Here is a 22562-nt window from a genome sequence, read left to right as displayed (position 1 = left end):
GTTTAGTATATTAGAAGGTTCAACAAAAGTTAGGTTAAACCAAGTTTTTCTGAGCCCTCTGCGCATAATAGAACGGATATAAGGCTTACATGGTTAAGAAAATGACGCATTCTTTGTTGCTGGATAGATTGCTCATTTCATTCAAATAGAGCGTTGCTCATTTTGCTATTTACTCGGTAACTATGACCAACTGTTTTGCTGAAATTATGATGTTTCTACTGGGTTTTCAAGTTTGTTGAAATAGGCAGGTTCAGTATTGAAATACTCTGGGTGGGCAGCCCAGGTAAGGAGACTTTAGTTGATTGTGGGGTGATCTATGTTTGTCTTTGCTATTTTTGTATTGAAAACCGACAGGGCTGATTGTAGAAAACATAATCGCCTAACGTCTGGCAAATTGCTCCTAAACGACCTGCGAGCTGTTGGCTTCGTCAGTAGCTAGGCACGGTTTAGTGAGGCCATATTTCGCTTAATTGAAGGGGCGTAAGTGAGCGCAGCTGGGGTGGGGGTTGCAGCGGGGCTGATGGCTTGGCAACAGCTGGGAGGGCGTCACTCTCGAAGAACCGCCCTTCGCACCATAAGTAGAAGTCTCCAAAACAGATTATGCGAATCGCATACTTGAAGACTAGCTGAATGGCTCTAAGAGCACTTAATGCCCGCTGGGCGCTACTTGTTATCCCGTTTTTGAGGAAGCAAAGTCAAATGCGTCAGGCGAAAATTTGGCCAAGAGAAAAATCGCATTAAAAAAGACCGACAGTTCTAATATAATTGCTACAAACTTCGGTTGAGAGCAATTAAAAATAATTTGGTCTGTAGGAAAAATTCATGATTCATTCAGATTGGCGGCTTTTGCTGTGCGTGAAATTGTGCAATTTTTATTGTGGAAATGGAGTATATCAAACGGTAATTTTTAGAGGTTGGAAAGAAATTGGGTATAGACTGTCTTTTCAATCAAATTTTTGACTTGTTCGAAAATTTTGGCAAAGTTTTCTTTTACGGTAATCTTCATGTCTGATGAGTAAAGAAGTTATCTTCGCACGCAATTTATCGGTTTGATAAAAAAAAGATCAACACGCCTGCAGGGACGCGTTGACCCGCACCAATTTAACCCCCACCTCTTAAATGTGTTTTTTCATAAGCAGGTGACGCCTTATGAAATGGAAAATGTTTCTAAGTTTCTTAAGCACATGACAATGATGGAGGGCCAAAGCTAGCTTTAGTTTTGGCTTGACTTTTAATATTCAGTTTCGTCTTATCATTGTTATCGTCTTACACCGTCGTTGCGAGTTGTGAAGATCTACCCGTGCTAATACTATCCCTTTGAGCTTTTATTTTGAATCAGCTGTTTTAAATTATGTTGAATTTAGACTATCTATTTGATTCAATTTTGTATGTTCGACACAAAATGAAGTAATTTTTTTCCAACATCTTGTTCTCTTTGACTTCTTTCTTTCTCTTAACTCGATTCAACCATTTGAGAATTTTTTCAAGAGTCACGAGTTTCAAATCTGTTCATCTGTTGTTCGTTTTGAGGTAAAAATCCTGCGGGAAAAAGTGACTCATTCACGTTTTGATTTCCTAAAAAATCAATTTGCTCAAGAATTCTTCAAGTGAAATTGCTGTTATAGTTGTTGAAATGGCCCAGACTACTGAAGGACAAGGTCCTCAAGATACGGCCACCGCTGGTGCTGAAGGTACAGCGGAGTCTGCGGGAGCGCCAGCAACCGTCGTAGAGAACGGATCGACGCCCGCGGAACATGTGACAAGTGATGCAGATGTGGCCCACCCCTCGTCTGACTCGCAGAAGAGCTCGCCTGCTGATGCAGCCAAAGGTGCAAGTGGACGGAGACGACGCCAACCTTCGGCTAAGACTGCTGCACTTCTAGCAGATCCAATGTCGTTGTTAGACGTTGAGGCTGTTGACGATACTACGAAGAAGACCCAATGTACCATCCCGTTCCAGCGGTCGACGTTTTTACAAGTGGACGGAACTCCCCGGGAGCCTAAAACCCCGACCAAGTCGACTTTCCGCTACGATACGTGGATCTACATGGAGAAGAACAACATCGCTGCGTCTCCACGACCAGTCACAAAACGGATCCCCAATTTCAAGGATGCTGACCTTGCGTGTGAATCTGTCGCCGAGATGCAGCAGTTCAAAGAGGCAAAGACGGTGGTAATCGGGCCCGACAGACCACAACAAAAGTTGAGGTACTTTGCATTGAAGGAAGGGAAAACGTTGTTGGTGCCCAGTTCACGGTTGGCCTCGGGTCTCTTTAATAAAATCAACCCGCCTCAAGATGCGACTGACGAGCAGGTGGCTCTTTGTGCAACAAGCGAGGGAGTGAGGACATTCAGCACTCCGGTGGGCCTGGACGACCAAGTCCAGGTAGATCTGGTGATCATGGGTTGCTCTGTTGTTAGCCGCAAGGGACGGCGTCTGGGTAAGGGAGAGGGATTTGCCGACCTCGAGTGGGGTATGATGATGGCTATGGGAGCGGTCAAGGGAGACACCTGTGTTATTACGTGTGTACACGACTGCCAAATCAAAGATGACCTGCCGGAGGAGATATTCCAAGAGTATGATCTGCCGGTGGATATCATTGTTTCGCCAACTCAGACGCTCATGGTCGAGACCCCTCTCAAGAAGCCGGCTGGTGAGTTCTCGGTTCTTCTCGGCATCATTCGAGAATAACTCCGTGATATATGCGGTAAAATGGCTTAAGATTATATAGCTATAAAATACGCATGTACATATGTACAGACATTGACTCGTTTAGTGATTTGCTGGTAAAACGTTGAAATCATTTGTGTTGATTCTGCGTAGCTTTATCACCGTTTCTTGTAATCTTGGTATCAGGACCAAAAATAACTGTGGAAGGGTTATCATCCATTTAATGCATAACCCATTAATTTGCTCTAGGTATAATTTGGTCAAAGCTGACGGAGCGGAAGTTTGAGAAAGTTCCAGTGCTGAAGCTTCTGAAGGAGAAAGAGGAAGCCAAAGGTGTGGATGTGACGCTGGCTCCCAAATTAGGACAGAACCCGGAGTCTGTTAGCTACATCAAGGATGATAATGAAATTGACAAGAGCTGCCAAACCAACCAGGCTAGACGATCCAGTCGCTCTTTCAACGACCGCCGATTCAGACGCCGCCCACGCAATGGAGCACCCCTGTCTGAGTCGAGGAACAATAGACACTACAAGAAGCGACGGAGCTTCCAGAGGGAAAGGAGGAGAGAGAAGTCAGCGACCGAGGACGATGCAATTGACGAAACCACAAAGGTAGATTCAACTGATTTGTGTGGAATTGCTTCCTTTTCACCTTGTAGAAAATGATCAGCTTGTATCGGGGAACGAATAGTTGGAGGAAAGGGATTCTGTGGTCAAGTTTTCTTGACTAACCACTCTGCTTGAAGTCACTGAGAACTTCTGGCGTTTATGGAAAATAGCCTTGTTGTTCGAGATGTGAAGCCAGAATTTCAAAGTGACTTCTGCAGAGTCGCGCAACCTAAAACACACTCAGCTTGCAAGTTTAAAATGACAAAAGTTCTTGGAAGTCTACTTCTACCTATGTATATGGGAAGTTCTGGCATTTTGACAATTGGCACTGGATTCTTTCGGCATTTTGTGTGAACTTTTGGTCAGTGATAAGTTACGATCACGCAAATTAAGTTGACTGAAGGCAAATTTTAACAAATGAAGGTCTTGTTACGGAAACGAGTAGTAGAACCTGTTAAGGCGTGCTGTATACAAGTTAAATCATTCCATAACTTTAGGCCTCGGCCGCTGGAAGTGGGGACGCAGCCGCGAGTATTGCGAAGAAAGTGCGCCAAAGGAAAAATCAGAAGAGAGAGAAATCAATGAGGAAAAGGGAGGACTCGAGGAGGAATGCCAATGAGCAGAATGACACAGAAGGAGGTTCGTTATTATTGCGAGGGTAGCAAAGCACAGCGGTTCGAAAATGAGTCCTATTGCGATCTAGTCTATTTTGGACCCCAGCGTAGTAGGCACTTCACCCCGTCAGGAGCACGCGCTATTCTGTACACAGTAAAAATTATATAACACGTACATAGAAAACACAGATCTTTTCCCTTCGTGCTCCCCCTAAGCTAAGTGGGTGCATAATATTTGCACCCCCAGACGCATGTGCCGTATTTTAACATAATGATTTACTATGTAATGGCACGTGCTCTCTAACTGGGGGGGGGGGGGGGAGCATGACTTACTGGGAGGGGGGAGGGGGCACAAACAAAAAAGATCTAAAAACACTGGGGATTTTAGGCACAACCCAAAAATTAATGTTTGTCTCCCTTCTGAAAAGTTTATTTTCATAACTAATTTCTGGTTTTAATATATCAACAACCATATTTGCAATAATTTTCAAGAAAATGAAAGTAGTAGATCCCAAAAACTTGTTCATTTTGAATTTTTTTGGAGTTAGGGCTTTTTAATGAGATCTACTGCTTTTATTTTGAAAATTGTTTGCAAATATGGTTGCTGATACGTTAAAACCACTGCCAAAAAAGTTGAAACCTTCCGCTCTGTTAATGTTTTCTAAATGTCTGCACGTATTCAAACGTAATAATTCAAATGCATTCATAGTGTTTAGACATGTACTAATGGGGGTGCTAGCGGAAAAGATGCGCAGGTTCTTAATAAATAGAAGCGAGCAATTAACGAAAAGAATATCTTTATCTGCTTTTTTAAGTTATCTTTTTGAGACAGCAGATCTACAAAGCTATTGCGGCTATTTTCTAGCACTCTGCCTAGCAATCTCAAACGAAATGATTATTTTAGCCCTGCTGATGTGTTTTAGCAATTTTATTAGTCCTGTCGGTCTTTTTTATGCGATTTTTCGCTTGACCGGTTTTTTGTCTGACGCTTTTGACTTTTTGTCCTCAAAAACGGGATAAACAGGTAGCGGGCATTAAGTGCTCTTATGGCCTTTCAGCTCTGTTTCAGCTCAAACTGTTCTGGAGACTTATACTTATGGTGTGAAGGGCGGTTTTTAGAGGTTGAGACACCCCCCCCCCCCTTGTTGACCCCCCACCCCCACTATTGCCTCCAACCCCCACCGCGCTGTTGCCCCCCCCCCCCAACCCAGTGTTGCCTCCCATCAGCCCCGGTGCCCCCGATTGCTAGCTACTGACGAAGCCAACCGCTCGCCGGTCGTTTGAGAGCAATTCGCCCGACGTTAGTCGGTTATGTTTGAGATTTTTTGTACTACCAATTTTTTGTCTGATTTTTTCCGGCTGACCAAGTTTCGTGAGTTCTGGTATTGAGAAAAGGGATAAACTGGTAAAGAACGACGTCATTAAATCAATGAGCAGTTCTGTTCTTAGAAATTGATCACACCCACCCACCGCGCCCATATCAGTCCCCTAATCCACTTTTGCACCCCCGCTGCGCTCACCTTACGCCCCTTCAAGTGATCTAAAGCTAGCCTCACTAAACCGTGCCTAGCTACTGACGAAGCCAGCTGCTTGCCCTCCGTCTGAGAGCAATCCGCCCGACGTTAGTCGGTTATGTTTTTTGTTCTATTCTCAATTTGAGTTTCCTTAATTTTCTTGTAAGTGAAATCAATTAGGATTTGATAGGCCAGATTTTTAAAAAGATAATTCACTATATTCTGCATTTTTTTAAAATTCAAAGTTCGTAGCAATTATTGTACAGGTTCTGGTCTTTTTATGCACATTTTTCGCTTGACCGTTTTTGTGCTTTTATTCTGGTACATTCTTTGACTTAAGTGACTTTCAAGCTTTCGTTCTTCATTTTTGAGTGATCTCTATTCCTCTCACTCCGAAGTAAAGCTTGTTAAAATTGATTGCAGCATAGCAAAAAGAAGGGTCTGATAGCCCTGTGGGTAGAGCCTCTGGCGAGGGATCGGAGGTGCATGATTCGAATCCCGGCGTGGTCAACCTCTTTTGCACCCAAAAATTTTATCTAGGCTGCCGCCACTGAATTTAACTGCCTCGCCTTTCGTTCGAGAGCAAATTCTTCCGACATTAGTCTGTTTGTTTTTATTTTATAAGTGCGGTTGTGTGTCTAATAGGTGTTTTTTGTGTGTTGAGAAGAATTATCGAATCTTGACTCTTTGCTTTTTTAGAGACTTTTAGAATGTTAACAAATTTTGTTTTTCAATTATTTGGTTTCTGCTTGATTTTTCTCCTCTCTCGGGGTGTATAATTTGTGGTTTTTTGTATGGTGTAATAATCTGTCCAAGATAAACTGACTATGTCAGACAATCTGTAAAAAAATGTTTTGGACCCCAGCGTAGTAAGCACTTCACCCGGTCAGGAGCACGTGCTATTCTGTACACACGAAAAATTATATAACACGTACATAGAAAACACGGATCTTTTCCCTTCTTGGTCCCCCTAAGCTAAGTGGGTGCATAATATATGCACCCCGCAGACGCATGTGCCGTATTTTAACATAATGATTTACTATGTAATGGCACGTGCTCTCTAACTGGGGGAAGCATGACGTGCTAGGAGGGGGGAAGGGGCACAAAAAAGATCTAAAAACACTGGGGATTTTAGGCACAACCCAAAAATTAATGTTTGTCTCCCTTCTGAAAAGTTTATTTTCATAACTAATTTCTGGTTTTAATATATCATCAACCATATTTGCAATAATTTTCAAGAAAATGAAAGTAGTAGATCCCAAAAACTCGTTCATTTTGAATTTTTTTGGAGTTAGGGCTTTTTAATGAGATCTACTGCTTTTATTTTGAAAATTGTTTGCAAATATGGTTTCTGATACGTTAAAACCACTGCCAAAAAAAGTTGAAAGCTTCCGCTCTGTTAATGTTTTCTAAATGTCTGCACGTATTCAAACGTAATAATTCAAATGCATTCATAGTGTTTAGACATGTACTAATGGGGGTGCTAGCGGAAAAGATGCGCAGGTTCTTAATAAATAGAAGCGAGCAATTAACGAAAAGAATATCTTTATCTGCTTTTTTAGGTTATCTTTTTGAGACAGCAGATCTACAAAGCTATTGCGGCTATTTTCTAGCACTCTGCCTAGCTTTCTCAAACGAAATGATTTTTCAGCCCTGCTGATGTGTTATAGCAATTATATTAGTCCTGTCGGTCTTTTGTATGCGATTTTTTGCTTGACCGGTTTTTCGTCTGACGCTTTTGACTTTTCGTCCTCAAAAACGGGATAAACAGGTAGCGGGCATAAAGTGCTCTTAGGGCCTTTTAGCTCTGTTTCAGCTCAAACTGCTCTGGAGACATACTTATGGTGTGAAGGGCGGCTCTTAGAGGTTGAGACACCCCCCCCCCCCCCCCCCCTGTTGACCCCACCCCCACTATTGCCTCCAACCCCCACCGCGCTGTTGCCCCCCCCAACCCAGTGTTGCCTCCCGTCACCCCCGGTTCCCCCCATGGCTAGCTACTGACGAGAGCTGTTTGAGAGCAATTCGCCCGACGTTAGTCGGTTATGTTTGAGATTTTTGTACTACCAATTTTTTGTCTTGATATTTTCCGGCTGACCAAATTTCGTGAGGTTCTGGTATTGAGAAAAGGAATAAACTGGTAAAGAACAGAGTCCTTAAATCAATGAGCAGTTCTGTTCTTAGAAATTGATCCCACCCACCCACCGCGCCCATATCAGTCCCCTAATCCACTTTTGCACCCCGCTGCGCTCACCTTACGCCCCTTCAAGTGATCTAAAGCTAGCCTCACTAAACCGTGCCTAGCTACTGACGAAGCCTCCGTCTGAGAGCAATTTGCCCGACGTTAGTCAGTTATGTTTTTTGTTCTATTCTCAATTTGAATTTCCTTATTTTTCTTTTAAGTGAAATCAATTAGAATTTGATAGGCCAGAGTTTTAAAAAGATAATTCACTATATTCTGCTGTTTTTTTAATTCAAACTTCATAGCAATTATTGTACAGGTTCTGGTCTTTTTATGCACATTTTTCGTTTAACCGTTTTTGTGCTTTTCTTCTGGTACATTCTTTGACTTAAGTGACTTTCAAGCCTTCGTTCTTCATTTTTGAGTGATCTCTATTCCTCTCACTCGATGTAAAGCTTGTTAAAATCGATTGAAGCATAGCAAAAAGAAGGGTCTGATAGCCCTGTGGGTAGTGCTTCTGGTGAGGGATCGGAGGTGTATGGTTCGAATCCCAGCATGGCCAACCTCTTTTGCACCCAAAAATTTTATCTAGGCCGCAGCCACTGAATTTAACTGCCTCGCCTTTCGTTCGAGAGCAAATTCTTCCGACATTAGTCTGTTTGTGTTTATATTATTTCAAGTGTGTTCAAGTGCGGTTGGGTGTCTAATAGGTGTTTTTTGTGTGCTGAGAAGAATTATCGAATCTTGACTCTTTGCTTTTTTAGAGACTTTTAGAATGTTTACAATTTTTGTTGTTCAATTATTTGGTTTTTGCTTGATTTTTCTCCTCTCTCGGGGTGTATAATTTGTGGTTTTTTGTATGGTGTAATAATCTGTCCAAGATAAACTAACTATGTCAGACATTCTGAAATGATTCTAAAATCTAAAATGTTTCGGTGTCTCTAATTTGTTTAATAGCTCTCAAACTCATTATATTAGTCCAGTCTGTCTTTTATGCGATTTTTTTGCTTGACTGATTTTTCGTCTGACGCTTTTGACTTTTGTTTTCAAAAACGAGATGAACAAGAAGCGCACAGTGGATTGTCTTAGAGCCTTTCAGCTATTTTTCAGCTCAAACTTTAGAGACATACATGTGGTGTGAAGGGCGGTTCTTAAGAGGTTGAAAACACCCCCGCTGTTGACCACCACCCCCCCACCGCACTATTGCTCCCACCCCACTGTTGCCCCCTCCCCATCAGCCGCCGTTGCGCACTTTTTCAAAATGTGCAAACTTTTTCTGCAATTTGTTTTTGACATGTATTTTTCATTATCCACTTTTTTCCAGACGCAGGGGCAGAATAAGTACTTAAGGGTTTGATATTAAGTTACTGAAAAAATTTTACTTGCCACTGAATAGATTTCTTTTTTTAACATGACAAATTTTGGCATTTTTTTGGTTTTTGTAAGTTTTTCGAAATTATTTATCGGTATTTAGGTTTCCTCAGCCTCAAGAGCCGAGGAACCTCTTCTAGGTTTTGGCTATATGTTACTGTATTGTTTAAGGTAGTGGGATGTTTTCAACACGAATTTTCGCTTTTTTTTACAAAACTTGCAATTTTTCATTTTTTTTGACATTGTCACTATTCCGGTTTTTCAACCTAACAGAAAATCTCCCTTAAGGGTTTGATAATAAGTTACTGAAAAAAAATTCTTGCCATGGATTAGTTTTCAGCATTTAATATCAAAAATTTTAGCATTTTAGCAGTTTTATGCAACTTTTGGGTTTCTCCAGCCTCAAGAGCCACAGAACCCCATCTCGGTTTTGATTATAGGTTAATGCATAGCTTCTAGATGTAATAGAATGTTTTTCAAGATTTTCATATCAGCAATTTTTAAATAATATTTGCAATTTTTTTAAGTTTTTCGAATCTTTTTAAAATTTTTTATCATTTTTTCTGGCACCAGTGTCCTTAGGGACTTTTTCCATGTTTGATTATAAGCTGTCGCATAGTTTTTAGAGTTAATGGAATGGTTATCAATGTTTTAATGACTCCAGCTTTAGCAACTTGTTGATAAAATTTATTCTTCAAATTTTCGGAAAAATATGATCCAAGTTTTCGGATCTAAGAGCCAGTGAAACTATTTAAAGCTTGAAATAGGGATACTGGATAGTCTCTTGAGACTGAGACAATAAAATGGTTTTGAGGATTTTAATATCTTGAATTTTAGCAAGATTTTGTTAAATTTGCTATCTTTAAAATTTTTGGATGTTTTTGTCCTTTTCTGAGCTTTAACGATACATAACTCCAGAGACAAAAAATTTTCTTTCAATATTTGCAATATTGCAAATTTTTAAAATATCAGTTTATTTGATTTATTTACTATCAAGGCTAGAAAAGCAAAAGTTGCTAAGTCGAATCAAGCTAAATCTAACCTCACTAAACCGTGGCTAGCTGCTGACGGAGCCAACCGCTCGCCGGTCGTTTGAGAGCAATTCGCCCGACGTTAGTCGGTTATGTTTCCTCTGTTTGTTGATCGAAACTAAATGTTATGAAGTAAAAAGTTGTGTGTTACTTCTGTTAGTGAGTTAAGGTTTACTTCGAGTCGATTCCGGAGTCTTGGTGCTATCGTTTTTACTTCGTCGAATAAGAATACGTTCAGCTTTACCTCTGTTGTCAGCCTCTCTAGGCTAATTTTACACTTCTTTGAATTTGCTCAAAGTGCTTTAAAACAATAGTTGCTCAGCAGAGCAATCTCAAAGTGTACAGATTATTGAAAAACAAAATCAAAATAGAAACGCGATCCCACTTTAAGATGCTTTTTGGTATTAACACTAGCCCCTGATGAAACACGAGTACGTCTAACTAAGAAATGAAATCAAAAAGTCGGACTTGAAATGTTATGTTACACAATCAGTATTTTCAATTTTTTTTCTATTTTAATCCCTATCGGTGTTATGGGAATCAATGGAGGCTATTTTCTGCCGAGTATGTTCCTCCGATTAGTCAAGTTGTGCACTGCGGATGTCTGCTAATTGTGCTGGACACTTTAAAATGTGTTCACGTTTGTGTAAAGCTAGTGTTGATTTTAGGAGAAACGTCCGGAAAAGGCGAAGAGAACAGTGGTGCCGAGGACGGTAGGCCTCCTAGACGAAACCGGAACAGAAGGAATCGAAGAAGTGAGAGCAATCGACAAAATTCTGAAAACGAGAGAAGTGAGGATAACAACAAAGGCGGTGGCGGCGGAGGTGGTGGTCGAGGAGGAAACCGCAGGTACAATGGACCATACCCACCCTATGATATGCCACCGTGGATGCATCCCTATGGCATGCCCCCTCCTGGAAGGTTCAATGGAGGTGGCTTCTATCCACCACCAGGACAAATGAGATCGAGATATGGATATCGCAATCCTCAGGGCTATTATGGGCCAATGCCGCCGCCTCATTTGATGGGAGGTGGGCGAAGAGGTGGACCACAAGGAGGACGTCCGAATGAATTCGTGCCTGCAAGCATGAAGCCAGCAGTGTTTGTGGGTGACATCCCTGAGGAATGTGGCGAAGAGATGTTCGGAGATGTTCTGCAGGATCGCAAGGTGCGTCCAACTCGAATGATCTGGCAGAAGAATGAGAACAGGACCTTCCTGGTATTCGACAGTCTGAATGGCGCCCAAGACTGTGTGAGAAAATTGAAGAACCTCTTCATCAACGATGAGGCTTGTCGAGTAGACCTGTCTAACATGACAAAGAGGAACTACTTCTTGTAAGAGAAAGAGAGGAGCAACGGGACATTCTCTCTCTCCAACTATCACACATGCACGCTCTCTCTCTCTCAAATACACAACAGACACGCCAGGACAAGTTACATAACATGAGTAAAACTGATAACATGAGTAAATGGACAAACTGCGATCGGATATTGGTATTGAAACTTGATATGTAACAAACTTGCCAGAATGTGTATTTATTTAGTACAGATACTAGTGTCGTATCTCGCAGTCACCGAACTCTTTAAGTGCCTTCGAGTTGAGAAGACAACGTTAAATAAGAAATCTTTAGTTCGTACATGAAAAATACTACTAACCATTACGTGGTTGTTTGTAAACAAGTTCATAATCGACAGTCAGTCATCAGTGTGTTATGTAACTACAACTACTACTTTGATTTTCGCTAGTCAATGATAACCACAGCTGCTGTGATAATTATGGATGGCATGAAATTATGAATGGTATTAACTAACCAGCTGTCTTAGATTAGTAAGTAGCTGTTTTGTTGTCAGATGACAGTTGCCAAATAACAGCTTACAACTGGCTGGGCTGTTCGTACTTCATTTTACTTTTTGCTTCTCTCAGTTTAGCATATTACATACATTGTTACAATTACATTGATACATTACATTTGAATACTTTACATTAACAGTCATCATTGTGCATCATTAATGAATTGAACACTAAATAAGATCGTGTTGATCTTGATCTCTCCCTCTCTCTCTTCACTTGAGCTCCATTTGATGATTGGTTAACTCATGGTCTCGGGTATTTAGGAAAAGCAATACATAGTTGTGTATTAGCAGATTTGACTTTAACAGATTGTTGTTTAACTTTTAAAGCCAGAGATTTAGACGTTTGTGAAGTTCGCTCTCAGGGCCAAACTTCCAAAGATATCCTGATGCCATATGTCAGACGTTAAGTTATTTCTAAACGGGGATTTAAAAATTAGGGAATTGGTAGGGACGTTTGATTGGAAGTTTTGGCCCCTGCGTTTCAACAAATAGTAGTAGTGTTGTAGTTGTAAGAAAGCAACGAAAAAAAAACAAAACAAAAAGACGATTGTTATTTTCTGCAGTTGACTACGATTGATGATTTAAAATTGGTTAACAGATGTACATAATTAAATAGCAGTTGTGCTACCTCTTTATTTAAACTCCCTCTCTTTACTCGTCTGATCTGCAAGAAGGACACTTTGATTGTTATGATGTTTGTTTGTTTGTTTGTATGTAAGTCAATGCGGTCATCCAGCAAATCGGCCCACCACCACCATACTGCGACTAGTTGACCTTTAAATCGACTTTGCGACCCGATTGCAAGGAGCGGGGAATCTGTTTCCATATCCTAGAAAATTTTTTGCTCTCAAGCCTCTTGGCGAAAAAGAAAACTAATGCAATTTTGAGATACAATATTACATATTTGGACATATTTTACTTGGAAAGAGGAAACAGTTCCGAGGCGTGTGATGGGTACAAACTAGGTTGCTGTCCTAATTGTGTGTGGGTGCTGTCTGTATTAATCAGCTAGATTCTGTTAAGTGCCAAGGTGCATTTTTAATCACTACTACTCTTAAGAAGTCGACTATTGATATTCGCCTGAATGTACTATCTCTTTGCGTGGGCCCTTTCACATTGTACACAGTTGTAAAGAAAGGTAAAAGGTGTTTGTGTAAACTACAGAAGCGACGGCAAAATGCGTCGTTCTCCTACCTAACCCCAGCCATATATTAGTATATGTGTGTGTGCATTAAACAGGGCGCAGAAAATGTTATTTCAAGTTCTCTTTCGAAAAGAGAATGAGCGAATTTAGATTGTGAAGTCGCTTGAATTGATCTTTTAATGAAACTTCTTTTAAAATCTCAGCGAAACGACAGCTCAAGAAAACAAGATTGTTGGGTTATTGCCTTTGCGGGAAGCAAAAGCGGAATATGGTGGTCATTTTTAGGATCCCCCTCCCCAGTTAAGCACGTGACATTAAATAGTAACTCAGTATAAAAATGAAACGTGAGTCGGGGGGGGGGGGGGGTTGCCAAATGTCAACGATCCGATTGTAATTGCCTCCGAATGATGTGTAAAACAATTTTTGTGAACGTCTTTTTATGAAAAAATTTTTTTGGGGATTTTATGCTAGATACTTTTAGCTGTCAACTGACTTCGTGCTTGACTGCTTAATGTTTGCATGATTAATAGCGGCGTCAGCAATTCCAGCCGGATATTGCGCTCCTATTTTTTCACAATTCAAAGCATTTGAATTGTATTGGGGCACTGTCTGTTTTAAGATGTGTTCACACATTTTTCAATTACTTTCAAAACGAGATAAAAGGGTGAAGCCCAGCGGGCATTAAGTTTAATTCGAGGCCCAAAGTGGGCTTTAGTAGTCCTCCAAGTGCTTTGAGTGGTGCAGCTGCTGGGATGGTCTTAACTTGAGGTTGGAAGGTCATTTTAGGAGTTTTTGGGCTCAAAATGTTGCAATTTTTGGTTTTTTTGTTTTTTGAGGTTTTTTTTGATTAGGCTTACGTTGAAGTTTTAAAGGTTGATGAATGATGAAAGCCTTTTGCGAAACAAAATACTTGTTATGACCATATTATGAGCTATATGTTTTGGTACTACAAACACAGACGCAAAATGATACTGAAAATTTTTCGTCATTTTTTGTTTTTCCAGATTCAGGGTTCAGGGAATCACCTTTAGGGTTTGTGAAAAGAGCACTGCATAGTTTCTAGTATCAATGGATATTGTTTTCAACATTTTAATGTCTCGAATTTTAGCGTTTTTTAAAATCTGCTATTTTTTAAGGTTTCCTAAAGTTCTCGACAATTTTTGATATTAGTTCATTCTCAAGTGCCAGAAAACCTATTCCAGTTTGATAAAAAAAAGTTACTGCATGGTTGTTAGTTTCATTGGATGTGTTTAACAATTTAACCTTTCGAATTTTAGAAACTTTTTGATAAAATTTGGGTTTTCCAATTTTGAAATTTTTGTCTCTTATTCATTGCCAAAGGAGCTAGGTAACATTATCCAGCGTTTGATAGTATGTCAATAAATAGTTGCTAGGGGTTAATTGAATGGTTTTAAACATTTTAATAGACCGAATTTCTGTTTTTGAAATTTGAATTTTCTAAAAATTATTGCCTATCGATCTTTGAGCCAAAGATTTTTTTAAGGCTTGGAATTGAGCTACTGGATAGCCGCTAGAGACACAGTAAGGATTCTGAAGTTATTAATATGATGAGCTTCAGCAACATTTCATTAAAATTTGCAATTGATTTTTAAAAAAATTTGGTCATTTTTGGGTTAATCGACCTTCAAGGGCCAATGAATTTATTTCGGGTCTTGCAGATATATAACTGGGCCGATTTCAAAAACAAAAATTGGTTTTGAACACATTTTTGAAAAAGGTATATTTAAAGGGATTATAATTTGCTTTAGTGGTAAAAGCCGCAAGAGTTTTAGCAATAAGTATATTTTAAATTTATTTTATTGTTTGTTTCAATTTTTGAAATTATTGTGTTTTGGTTGGCATTGTTCAATTGATCTGCTGGTCATGTAAAGTACTTCAAGTTTTTCATTATTTTCTTGAATTGTATTTCTGGACTTGTCCTGTTATGTTTTTTTTACTTCGTCTAACAGATTTTTGTTTCGTCTTACCCTGCGTCCCGCGTTTTCGTTTAGGCAATTGCGTGACTTAGCACACAATGAATTGACTTCTGAACCCAATAGTGTGTATCTAAGTAGTGCCAAACATATATTCCCGAATTCTTGATGATTAGAGTCTTGAGTTATTGTTTTCGAATATTAATTTTGAAAAGCCCTTTTACGGCTTTCTCATTATAGAGCTTGTGTCTCAAAAATGAGTCCGAATCTAACCCAAAAAGTGTAGTGGTCTATTAAAGGACTAGTGGTCATAGCCACAAGCATCTATCGTGGCTATTTTCCGGCAATATGCCGGCTATGTTCTGAATTGCGCTCATTCCGAAATTGTCTGTCGCTAAAACAAGAGCAATTATAAGCGAGGAAGCGGCACAATAGGTTGGCTAAGCTCAGTGGGCTCTCACACTGCCATCCGGGTGGAAGCGGGACGGAATGCCTCTCAGGCAGGCAACCATAAAAAAGCTACCAACACGCAGCATTAAATGCCCCGCTATCATTCGAGGGCAATTTCATCTTATTTTTGTGGGTTTGTTTGATTAATTGCAATGTTTTTCTATGCAACGTTTCGATTGACCAATTTTTAGTCTGACCCCGTCAAAAACAAAGTCAGGAAGGAAATAAGTGACTAGTGTGAGCCGACTAGTCGCAGAATCACCGAAACTGTTTTGGAGCAAAGTGTGAAGGGCGGTTCTTAGTTTGAACCCCTCCCCCTCCTTTTAAGCAGCAACTGTGCCACCCAGTCGTTTGAGACAGTAAATCGCTCAACGTTAGTTGTTTATTTGCTGACCAACGGAGTATGTAGAAATTTATCAGAGATACTGGTCCTTTTTAACTGTGATTGATCACAGTACCAACTTTTTGTGTGAGCATGTGATTTTGTTTCTCAAAAGGATGAACAGGTAAAGCAGTAGTTTGACCACAAAGTAACCACCCACGCACGATACTCTTGAGAGCTCACCACTGTGCTCAACGCCCCCGTATCGCCGTCAATAAGTCTTCAGCTAGCTTTCCCAATGAAGACAACAGCGAGCCTGTTCTTCGAGAGTAATTCGCGCGACGTTGATAAGTTGTGCTTGTCAATCTGCTGAATAAATACAGAATGAAAAATGAGAGAAAAGAGGTTTTTGGTCCTCCAGAGAAAGAAGAGAGAGGAAGAGAGGTTTGAAAAAAAAACATTTGCCACAAGATTGATCATCTGCAGGTTTTTCAGTTTTCACTTTTTGGGCAGTTGTTAATCTCGTATATTGACAAGTAGTATTTCGTTTGGGAGCTTTCGCGATCTTTATAAATTTAAGCTTTTCATTGGAATTTTGAGCTATGTTGATCGTTTTGACGATTTAGAAGACGTTTCCTGTGCAGGTTTACAGCAAGTTCGTGTGGACTATTTTGACCTTTTAATATTGGTTTCGATCTTTGATGCGTGTTTGCGTAAAGCGAATTTACTAATCGTGACCGAATTTAGAAGCAATTATTGTCCTCGCGTTTCTTGTCGGTTTTTCTCCTTATCTTTTTTGTTTTTCAGAAAAGCTGCTTGCTATCAACCCTTTACCAGTCGTTTGAGAAGGTTGTTCAACATTAGTGAGTTAAGTTTAATTTTGCGGAAACTTTTCTGTTTTGTTCAAATATGAAATTTTTCGGCAACGGTCTGAAAACAAATTTATAGAATTAGTTATGCAGAAGTTGGGTGTTATTGCGGGGAAAGGACAGTTGAAAGTTTGCAGGACTTGATTTTTGCAGCAATGTTTCCGCTTTAATTTCGCTTTTTTGCGCCTTGGACGTTACAACTAGTAGGGAAATTTTTGTGTAATTATGTAATCATTCTTTGTTTTTGCGTTTTTTCCTTAGGTCTCGCTTTCAAGTTTTCATTATTTGTATTATAGATCTGGAAAATTTTTTTATAGCCGCCGTCAGTCTCTCAACGGCTATTATTTAGGTGCTCTCCTTTTTTTAAATTCGCTTTACCTTTTGATCAAGTTCTCCGTTTTACGTAAGTCACGGTTTTCACGCTCGACTTCTGACTTACTTCACTCACTGTTTCAACTGCATGGATTTTAAATTCCTTCACGTATTGAATTACGTAATGTAGTGATTACGGTAAAAGTCAAAAGAGCGAAATCAAAAGAAACAGGATAAACATATAAAGTCCGGTCATTAAGTCGTAATGCAACAGGTTGTCGAAGTTCATTAAAGCCATTGCTAGAGGGCATTAGCATTATGCTTAAAAGCTTTCAGTTTAGAAGCTGAAGATAGTGTTATTTTAGAATCTAACCGAATACACAAAATTTTTACACCAAATATGAAGATTTTGACACTTAGGAAAAAAACCCTCTCTGAATCTTTTTCTGTTTCAATACCAATGTGCGTTAAGCGGGTCAACGGCGGTTAATTTCCGTCAATTTGCCGGCATTGTTTGTGGACTGCTCAATTGGGTAATAAGAGTATAATAAATTAGCCTTCTTCGACTTGATTCCTAAATATAGAATTTGAATATTTACAATGGAGTTTTACCCTATTCACAATTCCACAAGTGTTCCAAGAATAAATCCTAACGCCGAAAATATTACCGGCGGAGCAGTAACTTCCCAAATCTACTGCTCTTAATGAGACTAAAAGGTCATACTAAGCCCTTCGTTCAATCATTAACAGAACTTTTTTGAAGCGTTATTAAACTGTACTGGCCTCACTGCTGTCCTCTAGTTTCGTTACTAAACCTAGCCGAATTACTGATTGGTTGATCACTATTTTAATTAGTTATCAAACTAAGATAAATCCAATGAATTGATACTAGGTTCCGGTTCTTGTAGAACAGATAGTATAAGTATTATTTCAACCCCAAGTAGCGAAACGCAAAGTCTCTACTTACAAGATACCGGCTTTGTTTCTACTTAGTTATAGAAACAGGTCCAGAAGGAAAAAATAGTTGAAAAAAGTTAATCTGATGAAAAGTATAGTTACCTGAATACTTCAACCTCACCGAATATTACAATTTTCAGTACTGCGACAGAGATCTGTTAACCCAAGATCTGTTAACCACGACAGAGATCTGTTGTCGAATCAAGGTTACTCCATAATTTTTACTATCACAACGGTTTAGTGATTTTCGGAATGGCTTCGTTTTAAATAATGGTTGAATTTGCGCCGTATGTATACTGCTTATCTATGTTTGGATACAATAGTTTAGTCCAAAAATTCCTAATCGTTTTGTGAAAAATGACTTTTTCGGAAAAGTTTTCTGAAGCTAATTTATAAATTTGATACCTCAAGTCTTCATTTGTGCTTCTACTTCTTCATTAGTTGGTGAGAATTTGGTGGTGGATCTATAATAGTCTTTATCAGAATCAATATTTACTTATGCAACCATCGTTCACCTCAGTTCGGTTTTCTCGCCATTTTTATATTTGTACGGTTTCAGATTTTGATTTTGCGTTTATGTTAGGGAATAATTCAAGGTCAATATTAATTAGTTTTTTCCCAAAATAGCTTCAGTTCAAATTTCCGTTCCTATGTTCCACCCAATGGAATAAACTATTCTCCTGAATAATAAAATTCAATGTACTAAGAGTAAAGGGTATAACTAGGAAGCAGCGCCATCACCAAAATTTCCGGTACGCTAGTTTCAGTCAACTTGAGTGTCCTCGATTGGTATTCTTTCTACTAGGTTAAGTCTCTTCCGTGTGAGTTCCACTTCCATCATGTCTGATTTTATCAGTTGTCGAACTGTTCATGGATCTTCTTCTTCTGTTATCCAAGTAGAACTCCCTTTCTAGCCAAACAGTCTTAATCATGAGGCCCAGAATCCATAAAGTGAATGCAAAAGGCCAGCCATTTCTGATAGTGTGTTCCCCGAGGATGACTGGAAGCGAAGTTCTTTGCTGCTGTCCGATTTGTACTGTGTCTGTATTTTATCAACCGTTTTTTTTAACCAGTTGAGGTGCTATTTCCACCGTTTGCACATCTTGGGAGCTGTGATCTGACCTCTATGTAGCGTCAGCATCTGCTGATGGTTTGTTGAAGGATTTGTGGGGACACTTGGGACAGTAAAAACTGCGCCAAGATTATCTCGAGTGCTGACCACTTGGCTCTCAACATTCTGCAGGGTCAAGTAACATCATCAATCCGTCGTTGTGTAAATCAGTTTTCTGGTTCTTGTAGGGTGTACCAGGCAGCTTTTGCAATCATTCACCCTGCTAGAGGTTTTCTTTCCATTTGAGTACATCATAATGTAGAGGAACTGCTACGCATCTGCCGCACATGAAAAGTAGATAGAGTTACCCAAGTAGAATGCAGTTGACAAAATTGGCAATTCCATCACTTCTCGTCCACAGGTCCTCAATGTCGGCACCTCATGCTCGTAAAGTAGAGAGGTTAAGCATACCTGATCTTGTGCGCTCACCAACTCCTTCCTTTTTGAGCAAAAACTTTTCATTATGGCGTATCCGGGCATAATAGATTCTCTTCACTGTTCAGTTCTGTGTTAACTTTCTCCTCATCTTGCCACAATTAAATAGTTGCAGACCAAATTCCGTGTTGCTGCCGTTGTAAAGTTTTTGATGGGTTGAGGTAGCCCGATTGCTTTGTAGACGTCTGAATACGCTCACCACTAGACGATAGTCATCACATTGATCAGGAGTCTGTCGTTATTGAGATACGCTTTCTTGACTAGTGCTAAACTGTACTATAGTCAGGAGTCTTTCGGGAGAATTGATTATTGTTTACCACTGAAATTCAACTTTTAGATTTTTTCCGTATTTCCAAAAAACGTATCAGTGTTGCAGGTTGTTACCCATTAGCTAGAAGTCCCAGAATTGTAAAAAAATTGTTTTCTGTCATGTGCAGCGTTTGAATTTCTGGCTCGCTCTATTTTGCATTCAGTGTTGTTGTTGCTTGCACTCTGGGCTCGAAAAGCAAACATAAAAACATCCGTTCTCCGGTGATCACAAGCTTGTACTTGTTTTCACATGCTTTCCATTTTTTTTTGAAAATCGTACTAATTAGATTGCAATTTCCGACGATTGTCCTTTCTGTAATTTTACTCTCGTTTCGTAATTTGATGTAGCTTCAGGCTGCTGCTTGCTGGAATATGGACTGATTCGTTTTCTTTGTCGTTAAGGTGAACTGTTTGTGATTCGAGATTGTGTAGTCTCCCTTCCTTTTTATCTTCTGTCTAGGACTGTTGCGAAGACCGAACACAGCGAGAAATCTGCAGTCGGCTTTCTCTAACAACGGCTCCAATGCTACAGCAGTTGCTGAGCCTATCGCAAACAAGTGAGGCGATCGCCTGTGACGCTGTATTATATCTGTATGGTTTCTTTGGTTTCTTTTCTCCTTTCTGCTCTGTCATACTCCGTCCTTATGGAGGAGACTAAATCATCAAAGTGGCGCTGTAGTGGGCTCAGTTCCTGATTGTTGCAGAGCATTGAGTTGAACCAAGTCTTTTGCTCTACCTATTGAAGGACTGCTGTAAACTGAAAGGTTTTTTGGAGTTCCACTTATAGCTGTCTTGGAAAAGATTGCACGATGTCAACTGTTTTATAGGAATTTTTCAGAGGAATCGGAGCCTGTTAGAACATAAGCGCTATTTTTTCCAATCAGAGTTGTTTGAAGTTGTTTTCCAGTTGTAAATATTACAATGCAAAAAATGAACATCATGAAAGGTTTCTGCTCCAAATAGATTTATCCGTATAAAAGCATGAAAAATAGTAGTGTTATTTGTTACTGTTTTTTGGAAAATTTATCAAAGAGCACTAAAACAATTTTTTTGTTAAGTGAATTTCAATTGGAACCCAAACTGCCTTTGTTTCATACCACCTATAAAAAATCTTTATTAGTCATTTCGTTTTCCCTCTAATGTGAATTAAAACGCCTGAGAAAATATGCAACATTAGCCAACATTTCGCTAGTATTATTTGCCAACATTTCGCTAGTATTATTATTTGCCAACATTTCGCTAGTATTATTATTTTTCTTAGATATTTAAGTAGAAATTCCCTTTTCTACGCCACCCACTCGGACCAGACTATTCTCTTAAACGTTTATAAGTAAGAGAAATTAAAGAATTGCCTTAATAAAGTGAAAGCATATTATAATTACAAATAGAGTTGTTATAGCAAGTTCTTGATCTGTTCATTATCATAGATTTTTGAATATTAAAGTTCAGTAAGTTTTTTTCAGTTCTTACGTTGATCTTCTTTCACTTCGTGCTTTCATTTTGCACATCCGCGGCTGCAGTGTCCTTCCTGCCCACATCGTTGGCAGATCACGCGAGTTCCCGATCGGGACTGCTGGTCACCGGTTATCACCTCCTATCCCCTATGTGGTAGGGTTGTACCATAACCTACAAAGCGTACTTAATTATTAGTTGTCCTTGGGTTGGTTAAGTTAAATGTTTACTCATATATGTATTCACATAGGTAGAACTTTACCGCCGACAGTAAAGTCAAGTTTTCAGTATGATCACACTTTCGCACTTATTACTAAAAAGTACCTTTCATTCTCATCGCTTTATTTCTGAAATTTAGTTGTTCTCATTCGAGGTGGAATTCCACGTCTTGAAATAGTATCGCAATCGCAACACTATCGCTCAGTATAATTGAAAGCTGTATTTCTACACTTCACAAAATAATTGGATTCGCCCCTCAAATAAAACTTGACTAATTCTCTATTTATTCGCGGCTCAGATACAGATCTCCGTAGAAGGAGATATCACATCGCGCAGTCAGCAACTAAATAACGTGCTCTCTTGGGAATAGAGCCCTTTTGGGAACGACCAACATTGGAACCCTCGTTGAGATGAGAACGTTGGAGTATAATTTTGAAGCTAGCCATACTTGCTAAAGAGGGTATTTTTATCGATATCCTACGAGAAGCACAACCAGATAAGGTTACTTTTCCTTCAGAACCTTTCTATGAAGTAGATATAGAGATCAGCACCGCTCAAAGCGAAAGAGACCGCAGAATTAGAAATGAACAACTCAAGAATGCGTGGCTCAACAAGTGTCAGAAGATTGAAGCGGCGGGTATACTGTGTGGCGATAGACCATGAAAATTCTGCGACACCAAAGCTGTCTCAATCACCTATATTAGTCTTGGGAAGGAGGGCCGTCGGAAATTTGGTTCTCAAGAACTAACTATTCAGATTGATCAATACAAAGGACCTTTGGGAGAGTTTGGATAACGTCTTCACCAAGCAGAGAGCTTTCGATCGTTATACTTTTCTAACCCAAAAACAACTTAAAGGAGAACCAGTTGAACACACTCTATCGGTGGAAACACTCTATCGACACATCGTTTAATTGAATAATCAATTAGAAATTGAGCAAATTTACGTAAAGGTTACTGTAAGCAACGTACTGTACAAAGGCAAGGTTCAACGGAAAGTTTTCTCTGATCAACGGTTCTATTTCACATCAAGGCAAAAGTTATAACGCAACGTTTAAGCATCTGTTTTGTAGCATCATCAAGGCGAAAAAGCAAATCGTAGTGGCCCGGCAAATCTATCAGTTTTCGTTAGCAGGTATTTTGTCTGAGCCGATTTTCGGCTCAGATTGATCACCGATACTTTTTGAAACATAAAAATTTTAAGGCT

At 39.5% G+C, this 22562-nt stretch overlaps 2 protein-coding genes across 3 annotated transcripts in view; one reads left to right on the top strand and one right to left on the bottom strand.

Moving 5' to 3' along the window:
* The first annotated feature begins 1578 nt into the window (after nt 1-1578).
* Nucleotides 1579-13171, top strand: LOC142344366 (uncharacterized). The gene is made up of 4 exons (XM_075395958.1): nt 1579-2654; nt 2921-3282; nt 3777-3918; nt 10657-13171. Exons 1-4 carry the CDS (start codon nt 1634-1636, stop codon nt 11325-11327), a joined length of 2196 nt encoding a protein of 731 aa, XP_075252073.1. The 5' UTR covers nt 1579-1633; the 3' UTR covers nt 11328-13171.
* Nucleotides 12541-22562, bottom strand: part of LOC142344367 (uncharacterized) — an 83364-nt gene continuing 73342 nt past the window's right edge. The window contains exon 4 of one of the 2 annotated variants that reach the window (XM_075395960.1): nt 12541-12671. In XM_075395960.1, coding sequence (XP_075252075.1) covers nt 12608-12671 — 64 coding nt within the window. In that variant the 3' untranslated portion in view covers nt 12541-12607. The remainder of the gene's footprint in view (nt 12672-22562) is intronic. The other variant, XM_075395959.1, reaches the window with a different exon arrangement.

Source organism: Convolutriloba macropyga, chromosome 8, assembly GCF_964194025.1.
Source record: "Convolutriloba macropyga chromosome 8, txConMacr16.3, whole genome shotgun sequence".
Taxonomy (NCBI): domain Eukaryota; kingdom Metazoa; phylum Xenacoelomorpha; order Acoela; family Convolutidae; genus Convolutriloba; species Convolutriloba macropyga.
This window is presented reverse-complemented; position numbering and strand designations above follow the sequence as displayed.